This window comes from Eschrichtius robustus, chromosome 10, assembly GCF_028021215.1.
Source record: "Eschrichtius robustus isolate mEscRob2 chromosome 10, mEscRob2.pri, whole genome shotgun sequence".
In the NCBI taxonomy this organism is placed as follows: Eukaryota; Metazoa; Chordata; class Mammalia; order Artiodactyla; family Eschrichtiidae; genus Eschrichtius; species Eschrichtius robustus.
Genome location: NC_090833.1, coordinates 87831917 through 87854750, shown reverse-complemented (window position 1 = coordinate 87854750; position 22834 = coordinate 87831917). Strand labels below are relative to the sequence as shown.

The 22834-nt window shown below is 37.0% G+C and overlaps 1 protein-coding gene across 9 annotated transcripts in view; it reads right to left on the bottom strand.

Moving 5' to 3' along the window:
* The window catches only part of ERCC6L2 (ERCC excision repair 6 like 2), a 231188-nt gene extending 210719 nt beyond the window's left edge, over positions 1-20469 (bottom strand). For 7 of the 9 annotated variants that reach the window (XM_068552815.1, XM_068552811.1, XM_068552810.1 and 4 more), the window contains exons 1-2: positions 20035-20211; positions 15022-15446 (exon numbers count right to left, since the gene is read on the bottom strand). In XM_068552815.1, coding sequence (XP_068408916.1) covers positions 15022-15446; positions 20035-20080 — 471 coding nt within the window. In that variant the 5' untranslated portion in view covers positions 20081-20211. Of the gene's footprint in view, positions 1-15021; positions 15447-20034 lie in introns of all 9 variants that reach the window. The other 2 variants (XM_068552809.1, XM_068552808.1) reach the window with 2 other exon arrangements.
* Between the last annotated feature and the right edge of the window lie 2365 nt (positions 20470-22834).

The window sequence follows — 22834 nt, the reverse complement described above, 5'->3', positions numbered from 1 at the left end:
GCTGTGCAGCTCGGTTCCTAACAGGCTAAAGATCAATACCAGTCCATGGCCCGGGGGGTGGGGACCCCTGGCATATTGGTCTTTCACCTCTTTGGTTAAGTTTATTCCTAGGGTTTTTTTTTTTCTTTTTTAATGCGAATTTTAAATGGGATTTTTTTTTTTTTACTTTCTTTTTCTGATATTTCATTATCAGTGTAAAGAAATACAACATATTTCTGTATATCAATCTTGTATCCTGCTACCTTCCTGAGTTCATTTATTAGTTCTAATAGTTTTTGGGTGGAGAATTTTGGGTTCTCTATATAGAGTATCATGTCATCTGCAAATAGTGACAGTTCTACCTCTTCCCTTCCCATTTGGATCTTTTATTTTTTTTCTGGTCTGATTGCTGTGGCTAAGACTTCCAGTACCATGTTGCATAGAAGTGGTGAGAGCGGGCATCCTTGTCTTGTTCCTGAATTTAAAGGAAAGGCTTTCAGCTTCTCACAGTTGAGTATTACTTTGACTGTGTGTTTGTTGCAAATGGTATTTATTATGTTGAGATATGTTCCCTCTATACCCATTTTATTGAGTTTTTTTTTTATCATGAATGGATGTTGAATTTTGTCCAATGCTTTTTCTGTCTATTGAGATGATCATGTAGTTTTTGTTTACTTTTGTTAATGTGGTGTATCACACTGATTGATTCACATGTGTTGAAACATCCTTGTGACACCAGAATGAATCTAACTCGATCATGGTGTATGATCCTTTTTATGTATTGTTGGATTTGGTTTGCTAAAGTTTTGTTGAGGATTTCTGCATCTATATTCATCAAAGATATTGGCCTATAATTTTCCTTTTTGTAGCCTCTTTGGTTTTGGTATCAGGGTGATGGTAGCTTCATAGAATGAATTTGGGAATGTTCCCTCCTCTTCAATTTTTTGAAATAGTTGGAGAAGGATAAGTATAAGTTCTTCTTGCATATTTGGTAGAATTCTCCAGTGAAGCCATCCAATCCAGGACTTTTGTTTGCAGGGAATTCTTTTTTTTTATTATTATAGATTCTATTTCACTTCTAGTGATCAGTCTGTTCAGATTATCTGTTTCTTCTGGACTCAGTTTTGGCAGGCTATTTCTAGAAACTTGTCCATTTCTTCTAGGTTGCCCAATTTGTTGGCATATAACTGTTCATAGTATTCTCTCATGATTTTTTTGTACTGCTGCAGTATGGGTTGCTATTTCTCCTCTTTCATTTCTTATTTTGTTTATTTGGGGCCTCTCTTCTTCTTGGTGAGCTTGGCTAGAGACTTGTCAATTTTGTTTATCTTTTAAAAAAAACAGCTCTTGGTTTTATTAACCTTTTCTATTGTGCTTTATTGCTATTTTATTTAATTCCTCTCTGATTTTTATTATTTCCATCCTTCTGCAGACTTTGGATTTTGTTTGTTCTTCTCTAATTCTTTTAGGTGGTAAGTTAGGTTGTTCGAAATTTTTCATGTTTCTTGAGGAAGGCCTGTGTTGTGATGAACTTCCCTCTAAGAACTGCTTTTGCCACATCCAATAGATTTTATAAAGTTGTGTTTTCATCTTTTTTATCTCAAGGTATTTTCTGATTTCATCATTGACCCATTGGTTTTTTGGTAGCATGTTGTTTAGTCTCCACATTTTCATTATTTTCCTGTTTCTCTTTTTGTGGTTGATTTCTAGTTTCAGACCACTGTGGTCACGGAAAATGCTTGAAATAATTTCTATCCTCTTACATTTGTTGAGGCTTATTTTGTGACCTTATACGTGATCTACCCTAGAGAATGTTCCATGCACCCTTGAAAAGAATGTGTACTGGGGGGTTTTTGGGGGTTTTTTTTTGGAATGTAATGTCCTTTAGATATCAATTACATCCAACTGGTCTACTGTGTCATTTATGACTTCTGTGGCCTTACTGATTTTCTGTCTGGATGATCTGTCCATTGATGTCAGTGGGATGTTAAATTCTCCTATTATTTTATTATTGTCAATTTCTCCCTTTATGTCTATTAGTATTTGTTTTATATACTTAGGGGCTCCTATATTAGGTGTGTATATGTTAACAAGTGTGACATCCTCTTTTTGTATTGATTGCTTTATCATTATACAATGCCCTTCTTTGTCTTTCTTCATGGCCTCTGTTTTAAAGTATATTTTGTCTGATATGAATATTGCTACCCCTGCTTTCTTGTCACTTCCATTTGCATGAAATATCTTTCCATTCCCTCACCTTCAGTGTCTGTCTCTTCTGCTCTGCAGTGAGTCTGTTGTAGGCAGCATATTGGAGGTTCTTGTTTTTTTTAATTCATTCTGCTACTCCATGTCTTTTGATCAGAGCATTTAGTCCACTGACAAAGTAATTATTGATAGGTATGTACTTATTGCCAATTTAATACTTGTTTTCCAGTTGTTTTCATAGTTCTTCTTTGTTCTTTTTTTTTTTCCTTTTGTGGGTTGATGAATTCCTTTGTAGTATGCTTGAGTTCCTTTCATTTTGGCTTCTATGAGTCTATTATACATTTTCAATTTGTGGTTACCATGGAGTTCAAGTATGTTGAACCATAACTATATCTAATTGCTTTAAATTGATATTTACATTCAAACACGTTCTAAAGATCTACGTGTTTATACTCCCCTCCCCCACATTTTGTGATTTTGATGTCCTATTTTACATCTTCATCCTTATCCTTTTACTGTTTATTGTAGTTGTAATCACTTTTATAATTTTTTAATTGGTTTTTAACCTACATACTGGCTTATTTATATGATCTTCAATCCTGTTATATATTTGCCTTTCCTAATGTGATTTTCCCTTTCCTATAGATTCTTGCTTTTTTTCGATTTAGAGAAGACCCTACAATATTTCTTTTAGGGTAGGTTTAGTATTGCTGAATTCCTTTAGTTTATGCTTGTCTGAGCAATTCTTTCTCTCTCCTTCTATTCTAAATGATAATCTTGCTGAGTAGAGTATCCTAGGTTGCAGGTTTTTCCTTTCCAGGTATTGGAATATATCACGCCACTCCTTTCTGGCTTGCAAAGTTTCTACATAACTTTATGGGGGTTCCCTTGAAACTCTTTGTTTTTCTCTTTCTTTAACTTTTGCCCTTTTAATTATGATTTGTCTTGGTGTGGGTCTGTTTGGGTTCATCTTGCTTGGGACCCTCTGTGGTTCCTGTACATGGATATCTGTTTCCTTCTTTAAGTTTGGGAAGTTTTCAGCCATAATTTCTTCAAATACATTTACTATCCTCTTCTTTCTTTCTTCTCCTTCTGGAACCCCTACTTTGCATAGGTTGGCATGTTTATATTATCCCATAGATCTCGTATGTTGCTTTCATTTTTTTTTTTTTCTTTTGTCTATCTGCTGTTCTGTTTGGGTGATTTCCATTAACTAGCTTTCAGATCACTTATTCATTCTTCTGTGTCATTTAGTCAGCTACTCATTGTTTCCAGATTGTTTCTTACCTTGGCAATTGAATTGTCTGTTTTTGGTTGGTTCATCTTTATAGTTTCTCGTTCCTTGTTACAGTGAGCTGCATTTCTATTGATAATCTTTCTTAATTCAGTTAGCATTTTTATTACCACCTTTTTGAACTCAAGGTCTAGTAGACTGATGAGCTCTGTTTCATTATTTGTTCTTTCAGGGGATTTCTCTTGTCTTTTAATTGGGAGTAGTTCCTCTGCCTTTTCATTTTACTTAACTTTCTCTGTCTCTATGAAGTTAGGAGAAACAGTTATCTACTGCGGTCTTGAAGGAATGTTTTTATGTGGGAGTGTCCCTCTGTAGACTGTGTATCCAATGTTTTTGGTGCAAGGGCTGGCTTTGGTATGGATGCCAGCCACATCTTTCCTCGGTATGCTGGCCATTATCCTCTTGAAAGGGGGTGTGGTTGGTATCGTCAGAGTATCTAAAGTTTATGAAGGTGTGAGGTGTAATGTCCTCTCTGCTCTGTGGCAGTTGCCACTCTGTCAGGGGTGGGGTTTGCTGCCCAGTTGTTGGAGTAGAAGCCCTGAGGGTCAGGTTCAATCAAGCTCCATTGTCCTCGAGTGCATGCCCTGCCCCAAAGGTTGTGATTGCTGAAGCAAGTGAGGCTCATGTACTCCAGATTCCCTGTGCATAGCCTGTGTAGGCAGCTGCACCTCTGCTCAGAAGCAGCCCAAATTCACATCCCTTTCTCTGTTGTGTTCATCCCACATTTAGTGCAAGGCTAGGGTGTGGTGTGGGCTGGGGGTCAGGGCATTGTGGCTGCAGGAACTCAGGTGGCTGTACAGCTGCCAGACATCTGGGCTGCCTCTGAGGCAGTCTTCTCCCATGACCTGTCTGTCCCAGATCTAGCACTAAGTTGTGGTGTGGAGTGCGCAGAGGCAGGGCGTTCTCACTGGGAGATGAACCACTGCATACTCCTGAACATACTGACAATAGCCACCACTGTCCTTCCCAGATCACACCTCAGGCCTCCCAGGCTGTCTGCATAGCTAGATTGAGTCCTCTCCCAGGGCCTGTCTGCTTCAGGTTCAGCACTTAGCCACGGTGTGTTCTTGTGGCACTGACCTGTGCATGCCGTGACAGTGGCTGCAGCAGTCCTGCCTGCTGCCTCATGTGTGTGCTGACAATGGCCGCCACCCCACCTAGATCACACACCAGGCCCCCCTGGTCTGTCTCTGTGTAGCAAGATTGAGTCTTTTCCCAGGGCTCGGTTGGCCATGCTGCAGTGTGGAGTGAACGACGCTGGGGTGTTCTCCCAGTTCAGATGGGGAAGTGCATCAAAGCGGCAGCTGTAAGTGCAAGGCTTTCTCTGCCATGACTGCTGGCAAGCCAGCATGCACGCATTCCCTGGAATAGAGTCTAGATTTCTCCAGTGCTTCTGTCTGTCCCAGTGGTTTTTTCCACAGGCAAGGGAGCCTGTCTCCTCCACACAGGATGCCACGACTGGGATACCCAGATTGTGCTTCAACCTGCTCGCTCCTGAGGAAAGGGTCTGCCCATGTGGACCTTCTCTTTCTTTCAGATCCTTCCCAGGCGTGCAGGTCCTGACCTGCCATTTTTTCTCATCCTACCTGGTTATGTGGTGATCTTTCTTGCAGTTTTGCTTGTTAGGAGTTCTTCTGCCAGTTTCCAGTTAGTTTTCCATGAGAATTGTTCCACATGTAGATGTATTTTTTATGTGTCTATGGAGGGGAGGTGAGCTCCACATCCTCCTACTCTGCCATCTAGATCCCACCTCCTGATAAAAGATCATTGATGCATGCCCACTATTTCCACTTTATAATTTTTTTAGTCAATTTAAAGTTATTTATACTTTGTATTCAAAGATATGTAACTTAAGTTTAGAATTTACTGAATTCACAGATGATGTTAAGTATTCATAACACCTTGGGTTCTCAACACTTCCTAGAATGTAACTTAAAACAGAAAGAATCATAGAAAATGTATAATAAAAAGTTTAGGCAACTGGGGTATTAACTGTAAAAGAACATGGGGAAACTTTCTATGGTGAGGGAAATGTTCTATATCTTGATTACAGTATTGATTACAAATATATATATACACACATATATATATATTTGTCAAAACTCATTCATCTTAAGGATGTGTACATTTTACTGTTTGTAATCATACCATCACAAACACTGATAGGTATATTCTTTTGAATTATAGGCAACTGGTCTTCAAAGGTTACTGAAAAGGCAAGAAAAAGATACCTATTAGATACCTATTAGATACCTATTAAATGAGGCAGTATAAGACCTAATCCATTGCTTTCCTCTTAACTCATCTCAGATTGTTTCATTATAGGAAAACTACAGGCATACCTCATTTTATTGCACTTCACTTTATTGCACTTCACAGATAATTGTGTTTTTTATAAATTGAAGGTTTGTGGCAACTCTATGTCAAGCAAGTCTATCAGTGCCATTTTCCCAACAACATTTGCTCACTTCATGTCTCTGAGTCACATTTTGGTAATTCTCACAATATTTGAAACGTTTTCACTGTTATTATATTTGTTATAGTGATCTGTGATCAGTGATCTTTGATGTTATTATTCTAATTGTTTTGGGGTGCCATGAACTGCGCCCACATATGGCAGCAAACTTAATCAATAAATGTTGTGTGTATTCTAACTGCTCCACCAACCAGCTGTTCCCCTCTCTCCTTCTTTCTCCTTGCGACTCCATATTCCCTGAGACACAATATTGAAATTAGGCCAATTAATACCCTACAGTGACCTCTAAGTGTTCAAGTGACAGAGAGAATCACATGTCTCTCACTTTAAATCAAAAGCCAGAAATGATTAAGCTTAGTGAGGAATGCATGTGTAAAGCCAAGACAGGCCAAAAACTAGGCACCTTGCACAAAACAGCCAAATTATGAATGCAAAGGAAAAGTTCTTGAAGGAAATGAAAAGTGCTACTCCAGTGAACACATGAATGATAAGAAAGTGAAACAGCCTTATTGCTGATATGAAGAAAGTTTTAGTGATCTGGATAGAAGATCAAACAAGCCACAACAACTCCCTTAAGCCAAAGCCTAATCTAGAGCAAGGCCCTAACTCTCTTCAACTCTACAAAGGCTGAGAGAAGCGATGAGGCTGCAGAATAAGAGTTTGAAGCTAGCAGAGTTGATTCATGAGGTTTAAGGAAAGAAGCCATCTCCATAACGTAAAAGTGCAAGGTGAAGCAGCAAGTGCCAACATACAGCAAGTTACCCAGATCTAGATAACTAATTAATGATGGTGGCTACACTGAACAACAGATTTTTAATGTAGACAAAACAGCTTTATATTGTAAGAAGATGCCATCTAGGACTTTCATAGCTAGAGAGGAGAAGTTAATGCCTGGCTTCAAAACTTCAAAGGACAGGCTGACTCTCTTAAGGGCTAATGCAGCGGGTAACTTAAGTTGAAGTCAATGCTCACTTACCATTCTGAAAACCCTAGGGCCCTTTAAAATGATGCTAAATCTACTCTACCTATGCTCTATAAATAGAATAACAAAGCCTGGATGACAGCACATCTGTTCACAACATAGTTGACTAAATATTTTAAGCCCACTGTTGAGACCTACCGCTCAGAAAAAAAAGATTCCTTTCAAAATATTACTGCTCATTGACAATGTACTTCTTAACCCAAGAGCTCTAATGGAGATGTACAATAAAATTAGTGTTGTTTTCATGTCTACTATCACAGCATCCATTCTGCAGCCCATAGATCAGAAGTCATTTCAATTTTCAAGTCTTACTATTTAAAATATATACTACATAAGGCTATAGCTGTCATAGATAGTGATTCCTCTGATAGATCTGGGCAAAGTAAATTGAAAACCTTCTGGAAAGGATTCACGATTCTGGATGTCATTAAGAACATTCATGATTCATGTAAAGAGGTCAAAATATCAACATCAACAGGAATTCGGAAGTTAATTCCAACCCTCATAGATGACTTTTGTAAGGTTCAAGACTTCAGGAGAGGAAGTATCCACAGATGTGGTGGAAATAGCAAGAGAACTAGAATTACAGGTTGAAGATGTGACTGAACTGCTGCAATATTATGAGAAAACTATAGGGATGAGGAGTTGCTTCTTATTCATAAGCAAAGAAAGTGGTTTCTTGAGATGGAATCTACTCCTGGTGAAGGTGCTATGAAGACTGTTGAAATGACAACAAAGGATTTAGAATACTACATAAACTTAGTTGATAAAGCAGTGGCAGAGTATTTTTTTAATTAAGGTATGTACATTGTTTTTTTAGACATAACACTATTGCATGCTTAATAGACTACAGCATAGTGTAAATATAACTTTTATGTGCACTAGGAAACCAAAAAATTCGTGTGACTTGCTTTATTGTGATACCACTTTATTGCAATGGTCTGGAACTGAACCCACAATATCTCTGAGGTATGCTTATATAGTCCTAATTATGATAATTCATAATTCAATCTGTTCATCTATCTGATATACAATCTTAGCTCTAACTTGTCAAATTCCATGAAACAAAGATATATAAAATGTCTATTTTACTGAAAAATCTGATCTTTAGAAGAAGTTCCATAAAAGATGATTAAATTTGTAAGCTCTAATTATGGATTAGCTTTACTTAATTCACTAAATATATTAATGATTTTAAAGAAAAATTTTGCATCCCTTTAAAATAGTCTACACTACCTCCTAACAGATTATTCACCTACCCCCTAAAATGTAAGTTAAAATGAAAATAAATTTGAATTTAGTTGAGAATACACACTAACTAGAGAGGCTAACTTAAAACCACTGACAAACTTTTTAGCTCATTATACTGAGGTAATGCTAGCAGTAATGTGTCAACATCCAGAAGGCAGACAGAGAGAGAGAGAGAATGCAAAGAATAGCACAGGTGGATTTTATGTACCAAGATTGTAAATAGCACTCATCACTTCCACCCTCATCTCTGTTGACAAGCCCAAGACATGAAAGGGGAACTGGGAAACCTATTCTTTGTCATTTGGCCACAACTCCAAGAAGGCAAAGGGAATACATAATTTTGATGTAGATCTAGCCATCTCTATCACTCATACTAGCATAGGAGAGGTCTATCAAAATCTTAATTCACAGAAGGAGAACAACATATTTACAATGCAGGTTTACAAAACTAATCTAAAAAAAAAACAAAAACAGAACATGCTTTAATGTGGAATACAGTAGTTCTAAAATTATGGTTAAAGATGAAAAGAACAAAAAACTATTTAATCAGCTACCTATAGAACAGTAAAAGGCCAAAAACTGCATTTCAGAAATGATATATCACTCTGGGAAAGCTTTGTTTTTACAGGCGTTCCTTTGAAACTGTCAGGCAAACATTTTTATAGGCCATCTTTTCTCATACACAGTCAGCTCATGATATATAGCATAAGTCAGAGACAGGCAAATAACACAACAAACCTCCTCTTAGACCAACAGAAGGCAGAGCAAAAATCGTTTATTTCTTATAGGATTAAAAAAAAAAAGCCTACTTTCCTTATTTTTCATCTCCCTGGGAGATAAAAAGGTAAGCGAGTACTTTGGAATCATACTTCAAAAAGTATGATGATTTTTGCTTGCTTTAAACAACAGAAACAACAAAGTGCTATTTTAAAAGGGGACCTAGCCCATTTATCTTTACAAACTTCTATTCCTAAAACCTGAAGTACATGCCAAAACAAGAAAAGCAATTTATCTTCAAAATGCTAAGACATTTTTGTTTCTGCTTTAAAGGCTTTGTGCCTCTGGAGGTTAATTCACCTTTCACATTGGATGTCATGGCATTTTCTCCATGAATGAAAATAAAGACAATATGATTATTTTCTTTATTACTATATTCCTGAGTGAACAACATGACTTGTGATCTAAAGAAATTTTAAATTTTAGTATAGCTTTTGAATCAACTAAAGATCATATTATCCAAAAAATAGTATTGAAAATAACCTAAGAAAGCTATAATTATCAGCAATCCCACCATTTCTCTCAGGATTGAGGTTTACTATACCTATATTTTTTAAATGTATAGTAATGACATTTTTTATAATATCAAATAATATAAAAACAAAGATTCAAAAAATATCTTTAGAGTTTGCAAAATTTTATCTCTCCTCTGCTGCTCAAAAAGTACTAATACCATCTTCTTCACATAGCAGATGGGGAAATAAACATGTAAAACACATATGTACTTATTTAATAGTAGTGTTTTAAGACTTTGTGCCTATGAAAGCTAATTACCAAATTAAGATTTTCAAAATCACTTTGATTCAATGAATGAGTTCTTTTATGATAAACCTTTTGAACACTGTACTAGAACTATGCCATCAGTGAAAAAAAGAAACAAAAAAAACCTCAACGTCCTAACTGATATCACTCAAATTAGTTTTAAATTTTGGTGAACTTTCAAAAGCAAACCCAACAAAAAGCAAAGGATGAAAATACCAACTTCCTGGGAAGCCTTCCTTGACGCCCCCAGGCAGGCTTGCTTCTCCACTTAATTCCACTAGAATATCAGACTGGGTGACGGCCCCTTAACTACATTTCTTTTCATCATCATCTGTGAACTCTGTAACGGTAGTGATCATGCACATTTATATTAGACTCTTCAGTGCCTATCACAGGGCCTGGACCACGCTAAGTGCTTAATAAATGTCAACTAATTGAATGAATGAATACAGTTAATTAAAAGCTGAACAAAAGGTTGCAAGATGGAGGCAGCAAAGGGAAGAGAAAAAAGGGGGAAAAAAGTACTAGAATGGAAATTAAAATGGTTACTTCCTGTATATGTCCTTAGAGGGAAGCTATTTAGTACTCCTGTGCCTCAGTTTCTTCATTTAAAGAAGCTGAACAAGATTATCTCTAATACCATTTGTTTCTAAAATTTTATTTTAGAAATGAAATGGTCATCTTACGTATAAATATTCACATAGACTAAACACTCTTCTTAATCAACCTTCACTGAACCAACTCACCAGATTAATAAGTTTTCCATCACCTCTGAAAAATGTATAGTCTGAGCAAAGGTTTTTAAACTTTAGTGGACCTCAAATTGCCTAGAGGGTTTGTTAAAACACATTTGCTGGGCCCCACCCCCTGAGTTTCTGATCCAGTATGTCTGGGATAAGACCCAAGAATTTACAATTGTAACAAATTCCAGGTAATGCTGATGCTGTTGGCCCAGAAATCACACTTTTGAGAAACACGGCCTTATAGTAAATGCCCATTCAACCCCATTCCTATCATTTGAGCTGTTTGATTATCAAAGGTCAGTTTCCCAAACCTGTATATTCCAGTTGAAACTGTTTATTATAGTTACATTAGCTGTTTAGATATCATGTAAATATATAGAGAGTCATTTTCAAATTACCTTTGAATTAGGTGTGAGATTTCTGTAAAACACTAAGAAATTTTCATAAAAATCTAGGATTTTGCATTCTTTCCCAATTTAACTTCTTAGTCCAATTAAAAACTAAAAGTGAAAATAGTGGTGATAGAATTATTGGTGTTGAAAAAATCATGAGCACAAATAGACATGAGGAAACTTTTGGAGTGATATATTATTTTGATTGTGGTACTGCAGTGATCATTTCTTGGGTGCAAATATATGTAAAACTTATCAAATTGTACACTATAAATTTACACAGTTATTGTATGCCAATTATACCTTAATAAAATATGTAAACAACACACAAACTTACACACATACACACACCCAACAAAAATTTAATAAGACTGACAAAACCAAATTTTGTGAGGTTATGGAGTAACCATAACTCTGATACACTGTTGATAGGAATGAAAGAAAAGTGTTTCCAAAGTGTCAGTTTCATACAAAACTAAACACACATCAGCTTATGACCAAGTAATTCCATTCCTAATTATTTACCCAAGAGGAAGGGATACACAAGAGATTGTTCAAGAAAGTTCTTAACAGTTTTATTTCTAAGAGCTAAAAACTGGAAATAGCTCAGGTGTCCATCAGCAGGAGAATGGATAAACAGAATGCAGCATCCATACAACTCAGCAATACTACTCAGCAGTAACAAGAAACAAACTACCCATGCACTCAATAACAAGATGAATCACAAAATATTATGCTAAGTAAAAGAAGCCTTATATAAGAATACATCTGTATGATCCCATTTATATGAAAAGGCAAAACTAATCTATGATATAAAAAAGCAAAACAATGATGTCTCTTGGGGGTGGCAGGAAGGAATGTGAAGACATCTTCTGGAGTGATAATGCTCTATATCCTGAAAGACCTTACACAGTTTAGCCGGATTACACAGAGACATGTATTTGTCAAAACTCATGGAATTGTGGGTACATTTTAGATTTCTGCATTTCATTGTAAATCTTACTTCAAAATGAAAAAAAAAGAATTATAATTAAATATTGAACCTTGGTAATGATATGCATGCTCAAGTGTTTGGGGATAAAACATACTGATGTATGCCACTTTAAAACGCAACAAAAGATGGTGGGATGGACGGATATGTGAATAAGCCATATATAATGAAATGTTAACAGAATCTAGGTGGTAGGTATGTGGGTATTCATTGTACAATTGTTCCAGCTCTTCTACGTGTTTGAAAAGCTTCATAACAAGATGTTGAGGAAAAATCAGTTTGTAACATAGTAGGGATTCCAATTTTTGCATATTTATGTATGTCTGTGTGTTCATCGACAGGCACATATGAAGCATATGCATGTATATATTTATGTATGTTGTATATGCAACTATTCCCTCTCAATCAGATCCTTCCAATTCACTTTAAACATACTCAAGTTCCCCCTATCCCCAAATGGTACAAAACAAACAAAAAAGAAATTCCCTCAAAATTCCATCCTCCTTCAGCTACTACTAGGTCATATAAAGAGATGAGCATACTTCTGGTGTCCATGTCTTCACCTACTCCATTCTGGCTCGTGCCCCCAATACTCCAGCAAAATGGCTCTTACTCAAAGATTTCAATGATTTCCAAGTCAGTAGATCAAATGGATATTTTTAAATCCTCATCCCTTGAAGAATGTAAAATATTAAATTTACCCACTTTTCAATTTGAAATGAGGGAAGCAAACTTTTTTGGTATGTAAAACAAGCATTTTTAAAAAGAAGAGCTCAATTTCATACTACGGCCAAGTTAGAATGTAAGAAGGGGAAAACTTAAGGGGAAAAAGGAAAAGGAAAAAGGAAAAAGAAATGAAGAAGTTACTACTATAGTTTAAAGAGTAATTCCCAATGGTCTATTTTCATAGACCATTTTCACCTAATTCTACTACATTTTGAAATTCTAGTGAACTCATTAACTATTGTTCACATTTCTTCAACTGGTTTAGTCATCCTATCTACAGAAGCTCTATCTTAAATGGATCTCCCCAAACCGCCTATTTATGTAGAAATTATTTTCTGAGTTACAAGAATAATAACCAGAGAACTAGGTCCCCAAGGATCAGATAAATCCAGCTATGTATCAAAATTAGTACAAAAACTATTTCCTAATCTTCAGAAGGTGAGCCCTCAAAGTTATTCATAGCAGCACTGTCATAGCATATAATACAACTCAAAGCCTTCCAATGATTTCAGTGTGTTAGATAATATAAAATTGGGCAGTAAAATCACTTTTAAAATAATCTTATAAAATGTAAAATAAAGGGAATTTCTTTGTGACATGAGCTTCCGAGATGAAAGCTTAATATGAGCCTAAAATGTGTAGAAGAATCTGAATTGTATTTAGTAGGTTTAGGGTGGGGTTTCCCAAATTGCAGGTCACTTTTTATAGCACCCTCATGTTTCTGATTTTGAAGATGAACAGGCATTGACTAGTCAAAGACATGTGGGAAAGAACGTTCTAGCATGGGCAAAAACAGTAAAAGTATATGTAAAGACAGTCACAGAAGGGCTTTATTATTTATTTTCCTTTAATATTCATCTGCATATCTTGGTCACAGATGGTAGTTTCCAAAAGGCTCCTATCTTTATTCTTGGAACCTGTTCTCCTGAGAAAGTAAATTCGTTTATTCCACAAGCAATTATTTAACACCTTCAATGTGCAAGCCTAGAACTTTGTGCATTGCCTGAGATTAAAGGAAAATAGATTATGGCTAATAGTAATACACTATGATTACTGAGGGACTTAATTTTACCCTAGTTTTTTACACCAGAGCTTTATACATAGCTATAGCTATTATTTGTCTATTTTCAAATGTTAAACTTAATTTTTCGCTTACCTTTGAACTCCACTAACAATGGAGGTGTCATGAAGAATAAAGTAGCTTAAATTCAATTGTAAAGAAGGAAACACAGAAGGACTTGATCACACTAGACAAACACTCCTGAAAATCCAGAGTGATTGCTTAGTATAAAGTCTAGGTTCAGAACTCTAATCTTTTTGGATTATAAACCTTTGTGGTACACAGCTTCTGACAAGGCTCCCAATAATCCCCACCTCTTGGTATCCATGACTTTATTTAATATCCCCCCTTGAGTATGAGCTGAACTTCACAACCTGCTTCTAATGATGTGAATATGGCAAAAATGAAGGCTGTCTCTTCTGTGATTAGGTTACAAAAGACCATGACTTCTGTCTCACTAGTGCTCTCTCTTGCCCAATCACTTGTTCTCCCTGTTGAAGCATGCTTCCACACTGTGAGAAGCACCATGAAGAGGCCCACGTGGTAAGGAACCAAGGGAGGGCTTTGCCAATAGCTCACGAGAAACAGAGGCCTCAGTCTAAGAACCCACAAGGAACTGAATCCTGCAACAACCACATAAGCTAGGAAGTGAATCTTCCCTAGTCCAACCTTGAAATAACTGCAGCCTTATGAGAGGCAGAGCCAGAAGACCCAGCTAAATGGTACCCAGATTCCTGACTCACAGAAACTGTAATATGATAAATGTGTATTGTTTTAAGCTGCTACATTTTGGAATACTCTGTTATACAGCAATAGATAACTAACATAGAGCCTATCTGCAGAAAAGTATATAAATATACAAATTCTGGCACACATTTTAGAGAAATAGGAGGCCTCTCTGAAGTCCACCAACAGAACTCCTAGTGGCCCAGAGATCCCAGACTAAGAAATTTATGTTATGATAAACTCCAAACAATATGTACAAAAGGCCTGCAGAAGTCAATTTAACCATGCTATGTAGCTTAACAAATGTCAGAATGCTTTCCTTCCATAAGGTATTACTAAGAAAGTTAAATTACTCTAAATATAATTGATATCTTAGTACTAGTATTACCAAAGGTAAAAACAAGTCAAGTTCTACTATAACATCATTTTAAATAATGTATTTCATAGGTACTAAATAAATATTGAGGATAAAATAATGACTAAACACCATCCTTAAGTACTGTGTGAGACAAACACACACACACGCACACGAAACAATTATAAGATCTGGGATACAAACAGAAATTTGCATATGGTATCCATTCATGTATGTAATATATATGATATAATATGTATGACTTTATTGAATTTTAATTATAAAGTAATTAAAATAAATACCTGTACTGTTTTTCCAAGTCCCATGTCATCACCAAGAATACATCCTCTTCCTTGGATGAAGTGTTCATAGAGAAACAGGGCTCCTTCCCTTTGGTAGTCTCTCAAATACCTATTAATAGTATAAGGAATAGAGTCTCCATTTTCAGATAATTGAAAAGCAACAGCAGATGATGGAAATTTTCTGTCTGGGAAATAAGGTTTTTCCAAATCTTCATCATCAAATATAAAATTCCTGGAGCAATCTTTAACAGATTTCACTTCTTGAAGTCTTTTAAGAGGTACTTTCCTTTCTTGAAAATCTGAATATAAGATGACTGCAAATGACTTCCCATTTTCATCCACTATGACAGATTTTATGCTTGCTTCACAAAGTTTTTCATTATCTGGAGAAGGGGCGAGACATCTTTCTCCTGGATGCCATATATCTATAATAATAAAAGAGAAAATAAACTTTCCAAATCTAACTTATAAAGTAACACCTCATTTATCCACTGCTATGAGAAAAAAGTGTTCCTCACATAAATACCCTTTCCAAAATCTGAAACAAGATAAATTATAACATGTATATTTTCCTAAAGTATATTTTCCTCAAGTATATTATCATAATAAAGGGTACATAATTTATTTCCAGTTTTTCTCACCTTGGCTGTGTGTCATAATCTCCCCATATATGCTTCGTCTGTTGATTCTGATTCAGTGGATATGGACCATGGGTATTTGGTTTTATTATTGTGTTTGGTTGTTACTGCTGAATTCAAAAGGTGACTCTGATGCACAGCCAGGATTGAGAACCACTTATTTAAATATTCATGATGACTCACGAACATTAGGTATAACGTTCATGATATGGTAGAGTAACACTGAATAGGACTTGGTAACAGGTAAGCTAAAATCCTCTGAACAGCAATATTTTTGTGATTCTTCTGTCTGCTTTTTTAGTTACTCCATCTCCTTTCTCTGAAGACAGCTGTTTCTTCTCACTGTCAATATTGCTGCTTCTAAAATGTTGCTTGAATCTGTATACAACTAATCAAGGGAATCTCCAACTCAACTACAAAGTGATATGTACCAGCTTTGTCACAGCTTTTTCCCTTCTAGGTTTTGAAGAGCCAAGGTTCTTAAAAAAGAGATGAATTCTAAGATCTCTTTCTGCTAAGATTCTATTATTCTTTGAAGAGTCTGACTTGTCTCTATGGACAAATTTATTCTGTGCTTAACTGTAGAGCTATTTTATTTTCTATTCAGAAAATATAGCACTGTGAATGAGGAGGAGGGCCTCTACAGAGTATACTGTTGGTACAATTAAAAGGTACCAAATAGAGGAAATTAAGTACAAATAATTTTCCAAATGGAATTTCTTAGAGCAAGAATCCCAGAGGAATTGTATGGCTACAATTGTAAGGATACTAGGAATTATTTTTCTCACATATTTCTCATTGAGATCATATGATCATTGGCAGTTTCCCAGGGACTTCCTAATGATGCTGAATTAGGCTTTTATAACATTCATGATTATAACTAGTACATATATATTCTCTTTAGCAAGAAGACCTCATTATACTATTCCTCATCAGTTGTTCATCAAAAGTAAAACCATTATTCTAATTTTGATAAGGTTGTTTTTATATAACAATCAGCATAAAAAATCTGTTCTCCCACTCTAATCTTTGCATACAAACTGTTTGAGAATTGTTACATTATTCTAAAAGACAAGAGTTTTAATGTGAAAATAAAACCTTTATTCACTATACAGGGATAAAAAAATAGGTTGATGGGCCCTATTTTCATAACAGTACTGTTTGAGCCTTAAAACCTACGTTAAGCCTTGCAACAATTCTTAACACATTATTTGTTTCACATGCTTTGTCTACCTATCCAGCAAACACCTTCTAATTTTTAAAGACTTAATTCATTAATTTATTTATTATTCAACATATATGATTTAACACCAATTATTTACTACAACTGTACCACACAGTTAAAATGAAGAAAATCAATGTCAAAAATGATAGTGATTAAACCTTGCTTAGAACTAGTCTTTCCAAATCTCATTAAAAGGCATCACTGTCTAACCAACTTTTCAACATAGAAAACCTTTAGTCAGCCCTTATTCCTCTTTTTATATAAGTCCCTACATCCTCTCCATCAGAATGTCCTGCTGGCTCTACCTAAAAAAGAAAAAAAAAAAGCATCACTTTCCTCCATGCCACCATCACTTTAAAACAACTGTTGGTAAACTTTTTCTGTAGAGTCAGATTTTAGCTAGTTGTTATTTTACATCTTGCAGGCTATACTGTCTCTTGCCCTTGTAACACAAAAGTAGCCACAGACACATAAACAAATGGGTATGGCTGTGCTCCAGTAAAACTTTATCTACAAAAAACAAGTGTCCGGCTGAATTTGGCCTTGACTGTAATTTGCCAAACTTTGGCTTTCTCCTAAATTACTGCTACAGACTCCATTCTCTATTCTCCATTCTCTAACCATTCTCTCTGCTGACACTATTTCCCTCTATAATCCATTTTCCACATAGCAGCAATAGTGACTATTTAAGAATATAAATTATTAGTAAATCTTTAATTTAAAATCTTTTAATAATGACCCACTGCACAAAGAATAAAGTCCAAGCTCCTTACTATGGCCTATAAGACCTCGTATGATCTTCCCCTACTAACCTCTCCAATTTAATCTATCAATTTTTCCCTTGACTCAAGCATATTAAGCAGGTCTTTTCTCAGGTGTTTTTATGTCATGGCCTCAGAGATTTTATCTCAGACCACCTTATTTAAAGTAGGGAACTCCACTATTCTGTACTGTTTTATTGCCTCTATAGCATATATCACAATGTTTAATTATCATGTTTACTTTTTTTATCTGCCTCTCTCACTAGAGAATAATATCTTTTCCAAGAAAATGTCTGTATTCTTCAAAATTTTATCCCCAGGACCAGCACAGAGTAGGCACTCAATAAATGAGCTGAATTTATTAACAAAAACACATCCTTGATCTCATAGAACCTTGACATCTAGTGAGAGAGACAAATACTCAAAAGTTCACACACATGAAATTGCTATAAGTGCTTTGGCAGAACAGAGTGCTGTAAGAAAGAGGTACTGAGGAAACAGTTTAAAAAGTAAGAAGATCTAAGAAGAGAATGTCAGTCAGAGGGCACATACAGCATGTGCAAAATCCTCATGGGTTTCACACAACTTATAGAAGTCTATTTGGTTCCTGAGTTTGGGTAATTTCTAGAACTAAATATTAATAGATTCAGTTAAGTTTGAGCAGGGCGGTTATTTCTCAGTATTCAAACTCCAGAACAATTAGCTTAAATTAGGATGATTTCCTTTTGGACTGAATAGGGGTAAGGCTCCTTTTGATCTGGTTCCTGTGTTCCTCTTTAACTTCATTTTCTCCATCTCTCCTGATTTCATTCCAAACTGGCCTCCTTGCTATTCCTTAATCATGGTAAGCATACTCCACCTTAGTCCCCTGAGATTTCTGTTCCTTCCGCCAACACTCCTCCTAAATACCAAAGTGACTGATTCTTTCACTTCATTCAGGGTTCTGTTCAAATGGCATCTCCTCAGAGGTATCTTCTCTGACCACCCAATCTAACATAGCACTCCCCGCCACTCTCTCTTCCTTCACCCTGCTTGATTCCATTTTCAGAGAAAAATATGAACTGTCTGGTATTGTTTACTTCAACTTAAATATAAGTTCCCCAGAGCAGGGACTTATGTTCACTGCCATATTCTGGGCACCTAGGACAAAGTTTGAAACTCAAATACTTGTCAAATTAACAAATATTTATATATAGCTAACATTTTAAGGGCTTATGTGTGCCAGACATGCAATTTAGATGTAGTAGTTCATTTAAGCCTCACAGCAACCCTTTCATTACTTCATGTAAGCAATATTATTAGTTCCATTTTACAAATGGTGAAACAGATAAAGGTTAACCATGGTCACACAGCTAGAAAGTGGCAGAGTCTGGATTTGAACCAAGCTATCTGAACTTGTAGCTACAATGCTGTAGCAGTTCACACATGAATGAACAATTCCTTGGAACTGAGTAGCCCTGCCCCTTTTAAATGAGGTACGAGCAACCCAGTTACTATAATCTCCACTCAGCAGCTTCATCCATTTATTTCACCTGCCAGGTTTCTATAGGTATTTATATTTGTGGTCCCCGAATTATAGTGTCATCAATTCCTAGCCGTCAGAGCTGAGGCTTGTTACTTAAACGTCTCTGAACTTTAGTTCTGAATCCCTCATCTATTTAATGAGATCAATATCTTCCTCAAAGGAAAACATGTACATAAACAATTAGCATATTTCTGGGCACAGAACAAGCACTCAATATCTGGTAGCTTTTGTTATGCCACTATTAATAATGAAAGCTGTTAATTTAGGGGCAAGAAGCCATCCCAGACGACTTGTGGCAGATAACCATACCCTCCTTAAATTCTCTCTTGGTGACCCAGTAAAGGTGATCCTGACTCAGTACATCATATATTAAGCTCTTTGTGTAATAAACTGAACTAAATATCTCAACCTTTATTCACCTACTTAATAACAAATCTACCATTCACTAAGAACTGAGGCATACAAGAACAGAGAATAAAAATACCAAACATTTACTTAGGGTTTACTATGAACCAGACACTGGGTCACATAAACGCTTTGCTTAACACCATCTCATTTAATAATCACAAGAACTCACTCAGCAAAGATCTCAGTTTTACAGACGAGGAAACCACCCAAAGTTGCTCAGCAAATGACTGTCAGAGTCAGCACTAGATCCAAGGGCAGTCCGACTTCAGAGTGCAGGTTCTCAACTCTGAATCACAAAGAACTGGTCCCAGCCCTAGAGGTGGTTCACAATCTCCAGCTGTCACTCACAGGAGCCACAGGGTAAAACCCCAACCCCAAGGGAACTGGCAGGAACAGGTCCAACCCTACGCAGTAAAGACAGTTGTCTGGGGAGGGAGGGGAGCTCGGAGCTTATACCTTTGCTGTTGGTTTCCGCGCGGGGCTTCGGGACAGAGAGATCCATCTGGCCAGGGGGAAGGGCCTGGCAGCATTTAACACCTGACAGGCGGCGGAGGACCGCCAGGAGGAGGCTGGCTGGCGGACGGCGGCCAACTCCACCTGCCGCCGCCCTCTGTACATCGACCCCCCCCCCCACCCCGGAGCCCGACGTCACGGGACGAGAGGGAGCAAAGGTGGAGCCTGACGGGGTCCAAGGAGAACGGCCGGTGGCGTTCGAGACAGCGGCAGAGCCGGAGGGCGCTGTGGAAGCTGGCAAGGCGGTGCTCACCTAATCGTCTGGGGCTCCGCCGCCGGGGGAGGACAACAAGCAGGCAGGTCGACCCCCTAGCCTCCCTCTCAGTAACGGGCCTCCCTCTGGGACCCACCGCAACTTCCAGCCCTGACTCGGAAAATCCCGCGAGAACTGGCTCCCGAACTGTTTTCGGGATCTCACGAGAACAAAATCTTGGTTGACATGGGCGGAGCGATCTTCGGGCCGTCTTTCCTCTAGGAAGCCGGTAACGCAAAGATCCGCGATAGTTGCAAGTATCGCGAAGTTTGATATCGCTTTCTAGTCTGCTGCGGCTCTTGTGGCTGCGAAGAGAGGTAGGATGCGCGTGGGCGTGGATCTGCTGTGGGTCTTTTAAGGACCGGTAAGGAGGGTGACGGCCTGGCAGGAGACCGTCGTCCCCGCGATCGTATCTTGTGGCTTATATTAGGCTCTTGGTTCCTTCGTCGTGTTGCTGGACGCCCAGGGACTTTAGGAGGCGAGCGGTTCCCTCTTGGAGTGCCGCCTCAGCCGTGTGGACTCCGACGGCTCAGGACACCCAGAGAAGGCATATTTTCTTAGGTTATATACTAAAATGTAGTAAGTTATAAATAACTTCTCTGAGTACAAAACCTGCAACACATGCCCTAAGTAGAAGGCAAAGGTAAAGATACTATGAAAACTTGAAAGTGTTTTTTCGTGTACCATCCCAAGTTACCAGTGGTTTGTATAACACGTTATGGATAAACACTAAGCAAACCATCAGGCTGTTTTGGTAAGCATCTTCAGGGCAGTATACCACTCAGGAATTAATGAATACTGCTCATCTAATACTTTTCCAGACGTTGTATGTAGATTAATCCAAAAATGCTTCCTCACATGTTAAAATGTTTTTGTGTGCTGTAGGATATTTCATTGAAGTAGATTAGCCTGCATGGGCCTGTATTAGTTTCCTATGGCTGCTGTAACAAATTACCAAAAACTTAATGGCTTAAAACAGCATAAAAGTGTCATCTTATAGTTCTGTAAGTCAAAAGCCCTACATTGGTCTCATTAGGCTAAAATCAAAGTGTCAGCTGGGTTGCCTTCTTTTCTGGAGGCTCTGCAGAGTATCTTTCCTCGCCTTTTCCAGCTTCTAGAGGCTATACACATTCCTTGGCTCACGGACACCCTTCTGTCTTCAAAGCCAGCAATGTTGCATCCCTCTGACCTTTCCATAGTCACATCTCCCTTTAATTGCAGCAGGGAAAGACTATTTGATTTTAAGGGCTCACATGATAAGATTGGGTCCACCAATAATCCAGGATAATCCTCCCATATCAAGGTCTATACCCTTTTTCACATCAGCAAAGTCCCTTTGCCATATAAAGTAACATATTCATGGGTTCCAAGGATTAGGATGTGAATATCTTTGGTGGATCATTATTCTGCCTACCACAGGGTCTTAATGAGAAAAACTATATGGCTATTTGCTCTGTAAATAGGTATCCATTCTTTGACAGATACTAAAAATTAGCGTGTTTTCATAAAATGCTTCATCTAGAATAGCACTTGTTTCTGTTTACCAGCAGGTAAAAATTTTGTACGGAAGAGAAACATCTAATTCATCCATTATGTTGGTCCTCACACATGGTTAAGAGGTTAAGTCATTTAACCCCACTGCTTCAGTGTCCTCACCCATGACAGATTAATAATAGGGTTACTGTAAAAATTAAATAAAATAAATAAAACACCTAAAACAATACCTAGTCTCAGTAAGGATTTAGTATTGCAATATACTATTGTTATCAATAGAATGCATCCACTTGAAAGTTGAATTCTGCATAGCCATTTCTTCAATTTAATATTTTGGCTAATAGTTGATAGTACATTATTAATTAGATTAGAATTTTAGACTAGATTCTAACTTAAACACCATGGATTATAAGGCATATTTTCTAGGTGCAGCTGAAAAAAACTCATTATAATTGTTACTCTTGATTTTAACATGCATCTTGATATTGGAAATTCTAAAATGTAGGGAAAAATCTTCTTGGAATTGGAATTGATGAAATATATCTGTTTTACTTAAATTCTGTTCACATTGTCCCTAAAATCAATAGCAATTGGAAATTTCAGTCAAGCTTACTTTTTTTTTTCTGCAACTATCAGAGAAGAAATTTGATTTTTTTCTCATACTGAAATGACTAGTTATGTAATATTGTCTTATTTTTTAATGTCTTATCTTTCCAGAGGTCCACTGATTTAAGATGTTCATTTCTAAAGAGCTGACCTCTAAATAGGAGTGATTAGACAAATCACAAAGAAGTAAATATTGATTTAAATGAAAGAGATCATCTGGGTGATGGAATACTCTTGTGACTAACAGAAGTGAAGGGGGCCTCAATTTCTGAGTGTTTCTTATTTAATCTCACCACCATGGTTATGATACATGGTGAAGCAGAAATAATCATGACATAAAAATTTGTTTTAGTGAATTACATGCCTCACAAAATTAGACATCCTGAAACA